Source organism: Heterocephalus glaber, unplaced genomic scaffold (genome assembly GCF_053883595.1).
Source record: "Heterocephalus glaber isolate CG9 unplaced genomic scaffold, H.glaber_assembly_v1.0 deba00000470, whole genome shotgun sequence".
NCBI lineage: Eukaryota > Metazoa > Chordata > Mammalia > Rodentia > Bathyergidae > Heterocephalus > Heterocephalus glaber.
In genome coordinates, this window is record NW_028258145.1 from 16,552,726 (window position 1) to 16,565,339 (window position 12,614).

General features: G+C 37.6%; 1 protein-coding gene across 2 annotated transcripts in view; it reads left to right on the forward strand.

Moving 5' to 3' along the window:
• Positions 1-12,614, forward strand: part of Chmp3 (charged multivesicular body protein 3) — a 34,014-nt gene that overhangs the window by 8,969 nt on the left and 12,431 nt on the right. For both annotated transcript variants that reach the window (XM_004844571.4, XM_021258196.2), the window contains exons 2-3: positions 5,024-5,084; positions 6,569-6,748. In XM_004844571.4, coding sequence (XP_004844628.2) covers positions 5,024-5,084; positions 6,569-6,748 — 241 coding nt within the window. The remainder of the gene's footprint in view (positions 1-5,023; positions 5,085-6,568; positions 6,749-12,614) is intronic.

Sequence of the window (12,614 nt, forward strand, 5' to 3'; positions counted from 1 at the left end):
TTTCGCTGCCTGCTGAGCAAGCACAAGGACCTGAGTTCAATCCCTGGTACCAAAAAAAAAAAGAAATCCTTCTTTATCCTAAAATAATAAATATATCTTCATGTTCTGTCTTCTTAAAATAACAGTTTTGCATCCTGTATTTATATTTTCAATCTACCTGGAATAAAATTCAGAAAAAGATGGAACAGGAATTTATTTGTTTTGTTTTCCATCTGTCATACCATTTGTCTCAACACTGTTTATAGAAAATGCCTGCTTATTATTGGTTTTAGTTTCCTTTGCCTAGTTTGCCTGGCATTTAGTAGACTGTAAATAAATTTGAATAAACGATATATTTTGATAGTATGAAACTTTCTGTGGGTTTCTTGATTTTCACAACATATTGTCTGATTTACTAATATTTTTATTTATACTGTATACATTATGTTCTTTACTTATGAATTATAAATGCTTTTCATTTATTACTAAAATTCTCTTGACACTATGTAAATATTTGTTGAATTCCCTTCAGTTTGTTTTAAAACCCCTCCCCTTTTACCCATAGCCATCTTTATACTTGTGAGTATAAAGATGATACATTTTTATGTATCTTTATGATACATTTTCTTTAGTTCTTTGTCTAGGACTGTATTTCTTGACTCTTAAAGACATTAGAATCACCTGGAGAGATTTTAAGTCCTATCCTCAGCCCAGTCAAATTGGTATTTTAAAAAATTTCCCAAGTGACTTTTATGTGTAGTTCAGGTTGAGAAGCACTGGTCTGGGACATAACTATACACTTTTGGTTTTCCCCATTTCTCTTAGGTAAGTTTTTCTTTTGTAAAGTCTCTTTTGATTTCATAAGTTTAAAAAGAATTTTCCTTTTTGACAGATTTTATGAAACTTTTACTCTCTGACACTTAAGAATATACAAAGGTCTGCTATCTAGAATCTATAAAGAACTTAAAAAAATCAGACCTCCCAAATTTAAAGACCCAATCCAGAAATGGGCATCTGAAATGAACAGACATTTCTCAAAGAAGTCAAAATGGCAAATAAACACATGAAAAAATGTTCAACATCACTGGTCATTCAAGAGATTCAGATGAAAACAATGCTGAGATTCCACCTCACTCCAGAAAGAATGGCTACTATCATGAAATCAACCAATAACAAATGCTGGTGGGACTGTGAGGAAAGAGGAACCCTGCTCCACTGCTGGTGGGAGTGTAGACTGGTGCAACCACTGTGGAAATCAGTATGGAGATACCTCAAAGAACTAGGACTGAAGTGCCATTTGACCCAGCTATTCCCCTGTTGGGTATCTTCCCCCCAAAATTAAAAAGAATCATACCACAGTGATATATGTGTACCCATGTTCATAGCAGCACAGTTTGTAATAGCTAAAACTTGGAAGCAGCCCAAATGCCCATCAACTGGAGACTGGATAAAGAAAATGTGGTTTTTTAATAAAATGGAGTACCACTCAGCCATAAAAAATGAGAAATTAAAGACATTTATACCTAAATGGAAGCACATTGAAGCAATACTCTTAAGTGAAATAGGACACACATGCATAAATACCAAATAGTTTCTCTAGTGTGAGAAACTGAAAGTGTAAATAAGGACTAAAAAACGTAATAGATAATGTGAAATAGGAAGAAAAGGGGCAAAAGGGAAGGGGAAGTGGGAGGGGTAGGGGAAAGGAAAGAAGGGAATGGAATTAATATGAGAAAAGGAAAAAATGGAAACAAAGTCTTTGTAAATAGGGAGGGATGGAGGGGTTGAAGGGAGGGCAGGGGAAGGGGAAAAAATAACCAAGAGAGATTATGTAAAGGTGCAAATTTCCAATGATGAGTATCATTTTATACCTAAAATGTACCAATAAAATAAAAAGTTTTAAAAAAGAAAATACATAGAAAATTTATGGAGATTTTTGTTACATAGGTGTTACTTATGGCTGAAATTGAGTATCTTTGTGCCAAGCATTATGCAAGGACTTGTTGAATAAGGAAAGGTCTTTGACCTACTGGAGTGTACAGTAATTATAAGTATAACTAGTTTTACAAAAAAGAGGGGATAGGTTCTGTGTATTTATACTGCAGGGGGCTTTAACTTATTCTAGGAGTCAGGGAAGACTGCTGTAAAGTAACATTTAACCAGTATTTAAGAATAGATTCAGAAAACAAGTTAAGATAAATTGGACTTGATAAAAATTAAAATCTTTTGTGCATGAAAGGACATTATCAAGAAAGTAGAAAGACAGGAGGAAAGTTTTGTACCATCATGTATTTGATAAAGATCTATTATCAGAATATGTAAAGAGCTTATACAGTTCAACAGCAAAAAAGATGACCCAGTTTAAAAATGGACAGAGGAGAGGTGGAGTGTCATGGTAGACTTCTATAATCCCAGCAATCAGGCATCTGAGGCAGGAAGATCGGCATGAGATCAAGGCCAGCAGAGGCTACACAGTGAGTTCAAGGCCAGCCTGACCTATACATAGTAAGACCCTGTCTCAAAAAAAGGACAGAAGATATGGGAGATATACAGATGTTCAAAAAGCACATGAAAAGATGTTTGTTATTTCGTTTGGAAAATGCAAATCAAAACCACAATGAAATACTATCTCACACCCAGCAGATTGGATATAATAAATTGGTGAGATGTAGGAAAATAGGAACCCTGTACATTGATAGTGGAAATGTAAAATGATGAAGCCATTGTGAGAAACAGTTTGGCAGATCCTTGAATATAGAATTATCATCTGACCCAGCAGTTGTACTCCTAGGTTTATATATAAAAGAACTGAACAAGCACAAGGTCTTGAGTTCGATCTCTGGTATGGGGGGGGGCGGGGGGAGGAAAACAGGTATGCAAGGAATACTTGTACATACATGTTCATGACAGCCCTATTCACGGTGGCCAAAAGGCGGAAACATCTCAGATGTCCATCAGCAGATGAATGGGTAAATGAGTTTGTGGTATATGCATAGTGAGTGATACTCAGCCATGAAAAGGACTCGAGCACTCACACATGCTACAGCATGGATGCCTCTTGAAAATTTTATGCTAAAGAAAGCAGGGACCAGAGATCACACATTGTATGATTCCTTTTATGTGAAATATTCTGAATAATCAATTCTGTAGAGATAGCAAATTAGTGGTTGACAGGGAGGGGAAGATAGGAAGAGATTAAGAGGTATAGTGTGTTCTGAGGTATTGAGAAAGTTATTTGTCTGTTTGAGATGCTGGGGATTGAATCTAGTTGACACTGTGCCGCGGAGCTACATTCCAAGCCCTTTTTATTTTTTGAGATAAGGTCTTGGTAAATTGCCTCAGCTGGCCTAGAATTTGCAGTCCTCTTGCTTTATCCTCTGGAGTAGCTGGGATTACAGGTGTGACTACTGTTTGCTGCTGGTATTGAAACGGTTTGGAGCCTAGAGAGTTGGTGGTTGCAGAACATTGTAAATACACAAAATGCCACTGAACTGTATACTGTAAAATGGTTGTGTGTGATATGAACTTTGCTTCAAAATATGTACACAAACTTAACCTTATTAAAAATTTAAAAGATTGTATTGCCATATACTTTTATTATTATTATTATTATTATTGGTACTGGGGATTGAACTCGGGACCTTGCCATATACTTTTAACTTGAGAGTGAAATTATTATAGTTATTGTTGCATAATAAATGTTTTACAAATGTTGTTAAATAATTATTAAACATTAAAGGTAAGATTTATTGAAATATATCTTAACGATACAGATTCTTTTTTTTTTTTTTTGGTACCGGGGATTGAACTCGGATCCTTGCACTTGCACAGCAGGTGGCAAAACCACTGAACTAAATCCCCAGCCCAACAATACAGATTCTTTAAGGCCTGTAGTTCATGTGTCCATAGATGAATGAATGCTGCTCCATGGGTAAATGTAGGGCTCATGTCACTTATATTCATTCCTATTTTGTTTATTACACATACATGCTCTTTTATATAAATAAGTAGATGCTAATAGAAGTTTTGTTACAGCAGTGTCACTCAGGTCTTTGCGTCTTACTTTGTTTTTTTTTTTTTGGTACCGGGAATCGAACTCAGGACCTTGTGCTTTCGAGACACGCGGCAGCACCACTGAGCTAAATCCCCTGCCCAAGGTCTTTGAATTACTTCTGAGTCATGTGCCAAAAAAACAGTGATTCAGTATAAAGTTTACTTTTTTTTTTTGGTACTGGGGATCAAACTCGGGTCCTTGCGCTTGCGAGGCAGGTGGAACCACTGAACTAAATCCCTGGCCCCTAAAGTTTACTTTAAATGATTAATCAGCTGACAACTCAGGTTTTCCTTTAACATTTTGAAAAGCAAAGAATTGAAAAACAGTTTACTTACATAATTAATTGGTAATCACTGTAGTTATTTACAACTTTCTCAATAACTATGCCAGTATTTTTTGTTTGCTCTGTGTTTAGTGATTCAGAGGCTTTTATCTGACAGGCAAGTATATGTGGGTAGGGGGATATCTTTTGTAAAATGCAAAAGCATTATTGGTTTTTTTTGTTTTGTTTTGTTTTGTTTGGTACCAGGGATCGAACTCGGGTCCTTGCGCTTGCACAGCAGGCAGCGAAACCGCTGAGCTAAATCCCCGGCCCCAAAGCATTATTGTTAAGGGAGAAAGGAAAGATGACTCCTCATGATATAGCCAGAGTAGTTTTTGATATGTTTATATGTAAAAGATGCAAATCTTCGATACCCTTAAAACTATCTTTGTTCATGCACCTCTTGAAAAGTCTTTGTGTCCTTGCAGGGTAGCATGCTTCCTCTGAAATCTTAGGTAAGGACTTCGTAGCCTGCTTTCAGCTATGTGTCTTTGAATAGCTTGGAACTTCTTGTGCAGTGTGAATAAAGAGACGGGGCTGGGGGTGTGGGGAGCCATAAAGCTTATTGCGTTACTTAATTTTGTTAAATGTAGAATTAATACAAAGTTCTTTATGATTGACCAAGTAGTGGCTTCTTTTATAATTACTTTTCTTAAATTTTTTCCCAGGTCAATGAATGGTCATTGAAGATAAGAAAAGAAATGAGAGTTGTTGACAGACAAATAAGAGGTAAATTATCATTCTTTGTCTTCTATTCTACAATGTTTTGGTATATTCTGCTTTAGTTCATTAAAAATAAACTGCATCTAAATGTATGACATAGTTTATTCCCACATTAATTATTTATAGCTGTCCTAATTACTTTGCTTTCTAGTTCTATAGTCAAGAAAGGTAATAAATTAAAAGAAATTTTTGTAAGAACCAAAGAAACTTCTTTCTACTGAATAAAGAAATGTCTTCATTATGGAGTTTAATAAAGAAATATGTTTTATGGAGTTCAGACTGAATAAATTGTGCATAAGGAATGCAGTTCCATTTTTGCTACTCTATTTGCATATCTTAGCATGACTGTAAATTGAAGAAAATACATTTCTAAATTAAATGGTTTTTTTCTTTTCTTTTTTTTTTCCTTGCTGGAGATTGTACACAGGGCCTTATAGGACATTTTGGATTGTGATTCTTGAGAGAAGGGAAACAGCTTTGAAATGGTCCTGCTTTCTGCTTGGAGATGCTTTTTGTATTGTAGCACATGGAAAGCTATTACAAGAGTGTGGTAGGCTCACTGTATTGAAGATGAATGATAGTGATGGTTACACAGTAATATGAATGTGTTTAATACCTCTGAGTTGTACATTTAACAATGCTTAAACCATACATGGTGGTGCAATTCTGCAATCCAAGGTACTTGGGAGGCTGAGGCAGAAAGATCATGAGTTTGAAGCCAGCTTGTATAGCTTAGCAAGACTGTGTCTTTAAAAGGTCTGGGGTTGTAGCTCAGTGATAGAGCACTTATGTAGTATGTGTGGGGACCCAGGTTCAATCTCCAGTACCACAATAAAAAAAGAAAAGAAAAGAAAAAGAATGATGGTAAATTTTGTTGTGTGTATATTACTACAGTTTTTAAAATTGAAAAAAACCCTGTTGATCATACAGCATATGTACCATTTTACTTCTAGTTGATGCTTATATGATACTTTTAGTATATTTAGGCTTTCTTTAACTGCAGTTTTTTATAAGCTATTATTGACTAAACACAGAATTGTACTCATTTAATTGTGAGAATGCCACTTATTAGAGCAAGCTCTGGAATGCATTTTTTAAGCTCCTTAGTAACAGTAGCAGTAAATTTTAGAATGGGCTCACAAACATTGTTTTTGAAATTATGTCAAATATAATAGCATAATAACATAGTTTTCTTTTTCTTTTTCTTTTTTTTTGAGACAAGATCTCACTATGCAGTTTAGGCTGGCCTCGAACTCACAGCAGTTTTCCTGCCTCAGCCTCCTGACTGCTGGGATTACAGGCATTCTTTTTTACTCTTAAACTACTTTGATGTTTCTGGAAATAATGATTACTCCCCATGTTAATTGTTTTTATTTCATTTATATCTTCTAATATTTTTTCCTATTTAGTAGCCACATTTAGATCACAATAAAGAGGTTGGGGTTCTGGAAAGTCTGATTTACTCTTGATTTTTGGTATTCTAAATGTAGATATCCAGAGAGAAGAAGAGAAAGTGAAACGGTCTGTGAAAGATGCTGCCAAGAAGGGCCAGAAGGATGTCTGTGTGGTTCTGGCCAAGGAGATGATCAGGTCAAGGAAGACTGTGAGCAAGCTGTATGTATCCAAAGCTCACATGAACTCCGTGCTCATGGGGATGAAGAACCAGCTTGGTAAAGTGGCACTTACCTTGACCGTCACTTTGTAATGCTGATGTTGTCACTGTTATTATCTGTATGGGTTTCCTTGAGTAGGGAGAACAGATTCAGGTCTTTTATATATATATGTATATACATATAAATAAATACACACATACTGGAAATTGAACCAAGGGCCTTTTGGGTACATCCAAGGCTGGTTTTTATTGTGGTTGTTGTTTTGTTTAATTTTGAGACAGAGTCTTGCCAAATCACTAAGTTGCCTATACTGGGCTCGAATTTGCAACCCACCTGCCTTAGGTTCCCAGAGTACTGATGTGTGCCACCATGCCCAGCTTGGATTTTTTTCTTTATGTTATTTTGGTTGGCATGTTGTGCATATGTAAAATATAGTTATTACTGTTTTTATGTTACTGTCAGTGAGTAGTTGTTACCTCCACTCAGATGTCTTAAGGTAACATGCATCTGTAAAAATCTTGATTTCCACTCCACTGTCACTTGCTCCTCTTCCAGTCTTCCTCATGTTTGTAGATGGAACCACCATTCTACCTGATTTCTTTAAGCTGAAAACCTAGTATTAATCCTTAATGTTTTTCCTTTCTTTCATAGCCCTGTCACTCTACCTCCACATTTTCTACTTATTGTGGAAATTTTGGCAATTTCTACATTAAGCGTACAAAGGCATAGGTGAAATATTTCAGGTTCTGTCAGGAAACGGTTTGATAGGGGTACATTAAGGCAATGGGGGTACATTTTGGCAATTTCTACATTGTCTCTTTCCTGGACCAGAGTAGTCTCTTAATTGTTTTCTGGCTTGTATACTCCTTCAGCTGCAGTCCACACTTCACACAGCACTCAAATGATCTTCCTTAAATGAATAAATATGGAATTATAGTATTCTCTTTAAAACACTGTGGCCTGTTCCTTGTGTTTAGATGTGAAATCAAATTCTTGTTCTGATCTCTAAGGCTCTTTGTGGTTGGACAATGCCCTGACCTTGTCTTAAACTTTTCCCCTTTCTACTCTACATCCAGCCACACTGGCCTTTGTATTCCTGGAACTGGCAGAGCTTGTTCCTGTCATAGAAGCTTCACATTCTTGCCTTACCTCTTTGGATGGGTCATTCCTTCTTGTTATTCAAGTCTCAGTCTAGATGTTAGGAATTCAGTGAGACCCTCTAAATGGCCGTCCTATTTTTATCTGGCATTCCCTTTCATTTCCTCATTGCTCTTATGAGCATCTGAAATTAACTTGTTCAATTATTTTTAACTTCTAAGTTGTTTCTTCCCTTTAGAACCAGGAGCCTTGTATATTCAGTCCATTGATACCAGTCTGGCACAGTTAATATTTGCAAAAAGAATAAATATGCTAACATGTTCAAGTGATGGTAATTATGCACCAGTTTTGCACATGTTCTGCCTGGAACAATTATTTTCAATGTATAGCCCCTGGGTACCTAAGAGTCCTAAGACCCTTTCAGGGGAATCCACAAGGTCAGACTTATTTTCGTAATAATACTAAGATTTTTTTGCCTTTGTCATTATATCAATATTTGTCCTCAATGTGAAAAAGCAGTGTGGGAGAATTTCTGGAACTTGGCACCCAGCAAGATAGTAGCACCCAACTGTTATAAGAGTTCTTGTGTTCTTCATTGCCATATACTCACAATTAAGGAGAAAAGTCAGTTTCACTTAAGAATCCTTGATGAAGCAATACAAATTGTTTTATTAAATGTCAACACATCTTTTTAATATTCTGAGAAGCGTTGTGGAAAGTGGTGTAATTTATTTTACTAATTTCTCCTTGCCTGACAGTTTCAGCTTTCAGAGAGCTGCCAGCTTGAACATTCAGTTACTAACACTATATTTTTATTTTGCAGTAGTAATCCTTTTCTGTATTTTTGCCTTTATCACATTATGAGATACATAGCTGTATATATCTGTACATATGTACATATCAGTGTATTATAATGTGAAGGGGAAATAATGTTAGCATGTCACAGATACAGGTATATAGCTTAGATTTTTATGATTTTTTAATTTAAAAACAAAACAAACATTTTGCTTTGAGGGCAAAGGATACGTGTTTTCAGCATTTGTTAACTTCTTTATCAGCTAGAATGGTAGAGGAGTCTCTGTTAAGTCACTGAATCTTACATAGGATTATATTTTGTCATGTTGATTATTCTAGAGGCTAATGATTCTTCAAGGAGGATGTTGGATTTTTTTGTTTGTTTTGTTTTGTTTTCTTGAGGCAGGATTTCCTTTTATAGTTCAGGCTAGCCCTTAACTCACTGTGTAGCACAGGCTGGCCTCGAACTCACAGTGATCCAAGGAGCACATTGTCTTTGAGTAGTCAAATCTGTGGCCAAAAACCTGGTTATGATCTTTTAGGCCCCCTCGCCCCCCCAGGAATTCAATCTGTCAATATTTCTACATGGATTTCTCAAAGAAGAGGGTTCTGTTCTCTTCCTTGGTGGACCTTTTCATTTTGAGGACTTGTATCCTTCACTTCTTTGATGTGTGCCTGTGATTTCTTTTCCATTGTTCTTTGTTTCTTTCTGAAAGCAGATTGTTTTAGTCAATTGTTGAATTTCCCAGATTGATCCTTTAATTTTCTTATCTTTTTATTTTCCACTTTGAGGATAATAATAGTTCCTTCCTTATAGGGTAGTTTTAAGGCTTAATTCATTGTCTGGCACATGGTAATTATTACATGTTGGTTTTAAATATTACCATCATTATCATCATCGGTTTTGCTTTTGTGTTCTACTTTCTGAGACTTTCCTTCCATTTTATTTTCCATTTTTTCTCTTGAATTATTTATTTTGGCTATCTTAATTTTTATTTTCAAGAAAAAGTTTTTGACAGTTCCTTTTTTATGGTACTGGGAATTGAATTCAGGGACTCATGCTTGCCAGGCAGATGCTGTGCCACTGAGCTACATTCCCAGCTGACAGTTTCTTTTTTAAAACAGCAGTCATCTTGTTCTTATTATATTGATGCAGTATGTTACCTTACTAATGATAGTCTTCTTTTTTGAAGCTTCTGTGTTTTATCATTTCTCAGAACACCTTCTCCCAGTTATCCTCTTCTTCCCTGTCACTGTCTTCACTTTTTCAGAAAGAGGTAGAGGAAGCCTGGTGTGGTGGCACATGCTTGTAATCCCAGCACTCAGAAGGCTAAAATAGGAGGATCACTTTGAGTTCAAGGCCAGCCTGGGCTACACAGTGAGTTCAAGGCCAGCCTGAACTACATAGTGACACCCTGTCTCAAAAAAAAAGGGGATGGTGAAGGAGCGGATGGAGGGAGGAAAGACAGGGAAGAAGGGAGGGAAGAGGTCAGAGTTAAGTGCAGGCTTCATGAGTACCCACCTTTTTAGGCGACAGACTGAGGTACAAAGAGCAAAATGTGAATTAATCAACTAATAAAATAAACAAATCTTTTAACCCTTGTTATGTGCCAGACATATAGCTGGGCACTGGGACTAAAATTGTGAACATTACAGGCTGAGTCACTGCCTTCTGGGTATGGGGTGGAAAGCAAGTAGTTGAATAACTTAATGAGAAACAAAATAATAAATGTAATAATCAAATGGATATTTATCATTGCAAACTGATATACATACTACGAGATGGTAAAAGGGAAGTGTAGAATCAAGGATTCTCAGGCACTGATGAAATCGTGAGGAGGTTGAGCTGTTGAGTATGTACGTATGTGGGGTTCCAGCCTGTGTGGCCAGCATATGCGAAAGTGTGGGGTCAAAGAGAGCAGTGCTTTCACAGCACTGGGAGGCTGGGGCACTGAGAAAAGGGGATGGATGGCTGGAGAGGACAAGGTGAGTTTTTATAGCTGTTAGGAGACAGATTTTCGTAAGCCAAGGTCAGAGAGAGACATGCTGTAGTGCTGGTGGAGATACAGGGCCATGGGAGCTCACAGGAAAGGGAGAATGAGGGAGGCATCTGAGTAGAGGGATTAAGCGCACAAAGGCACAGGTGAAATATTTCAGGCTCTGTCAGGAAACAGTTTGATAGGGGTACATTAAGGGGAGTGGTGGGAGGTAAAGCTGGAAAGGTGAGTTGGAATCAAGTTCTGAGAGTTAGGCTGAGGGATTTTAATTTCATCCTGTAGGTGGTGGAGAGCTCTGGCACGTGGTGGGCACAGACTGAAGGTGCAGGGAGACTGCTGCAACTTGATGGGAGGCAGTGGAGCTCAAGAGGTCATGGTATGGGGGCTGTATAGTTTGGTCTAGTAGGAATGGAGTAGAAGAAAGGACACTATGATGATACATAGTAAGTGGGACTTGGTGAAACAAGCCTGAGATACTCTGAGCCCTTGAGCCCAGAAAGATTGCTGGACTGTTAATAAAAGATGCTGAAAACCTTCTGAGAGAAATAGGCCTAAGACGGAAGATGTTGGGGCTGACCACACTGGCTCTGTGAGACCCCTGGCTATTTAGTTCACCCTGTTGCCCAGCATCTAAGCACAATGCTGGCAGGAAGGATCCCAGAGAGGGTTGTTGAGAAGATTTATAGTGGAGTGATTCTTGATGGGAGATGAAATACAGCAGAAAGGGCAACAGGGTAGGGCTTGGGAAGACAGCAGAAGGGAAGAGTTTATATTCTGGGGAGTGAAAAAAGAGAAAAACAAAAATAGTATAACCACAGTTCCTTAGAAATCTTTGTTCACCTTGGCCCTCAGTGTTCCATGTACTAACACTAGCCTGTTGCTGCTTTCAGGAAGTCATTCCTTTTCCTTAAGATGTTCTATTAAAATGCAGATGCCTCAAGGAAGGGTAATATGTATGGTCCACCTTGTTGGCAATTAATACATTGTCATGATTAGATGCTTTGCAAGTGACAGTTTTCTGACAGCATCTTCTTGCAGAAAAAGACAGATGATAAATGTGTTTTGATTGAGGGAGAGGATTAAAGGAGAGGCTCAGAGGTGGGGCAGGAATAGAATTACCCTATGATCCAGCAATTGCCAAAAGAACTGAAAGCAGAGACTCCGACATATATTTGTACAATCATAATCCTAGCATTATTCACAATGGCCAATGGGTAGAAGCAACTCAAGGAACTTGACTGTAGCCAAGTATTGACTGTAGTCACCCTGCTTCATTAGATCTCAAAAACAGTTCCTCTTCTTTCTGGAACTTGGTACCTTTTGATCAAAAACTCCCTATTTCTTTCCTCCTCACACCTTTGGAAATTGTCAGAACCCTCATTTTCTACTTCTGAGCTCCTGAGTTCATTAGATTCTACGTACAAGTGAGAGCATACAGTATCTACCTTCTGTGTCTGCCTTATCTCACTTAGCACACTGTCTTATAGATTCATTCATGTTGCAGATGACAAGATTTTCCCTTTTTAAGGTTGAATGGAATTCCTTTGTGTGTATATCACATTTTTTTAATCCATTCATTTGTTGATGGGCACTTAAGTTGTTTCCATTTTCTTACTTTCTCGTTGCGGGAACAAAATACCTGATACCCACAAGTTAAAGGAGGAAAGGTTTATTTTAGCTCACAGTTTGTAGAGATTTCAGTCTATAGTCGGCTGGCTCCAAGGCAGGGAGGGATGGCAGAGGGAAATTGCAAAGGAGAAACAGTTCATGGCAAAGCAAATGGGGAAGGGAAGCAGCAAGCAGCAGCCAGCCTACCTTTCCCTTTTATCCCATCCAGGTTACCAGCCTTTTGGGTGGTGCCATTCAGACTATGCTAATTCCAATCAGACTGATTTAGTACCACATTAATCCTGGTATCATAAGCCCTGGATCCAGCCAGCTTTGAAAATCCCCACCTATGTGCAAATGAGGCTTTGAGGAGACATCTAGATACAAGCCATAAAATTCTGCCCCTGGCTCCCCAGAGACTCATG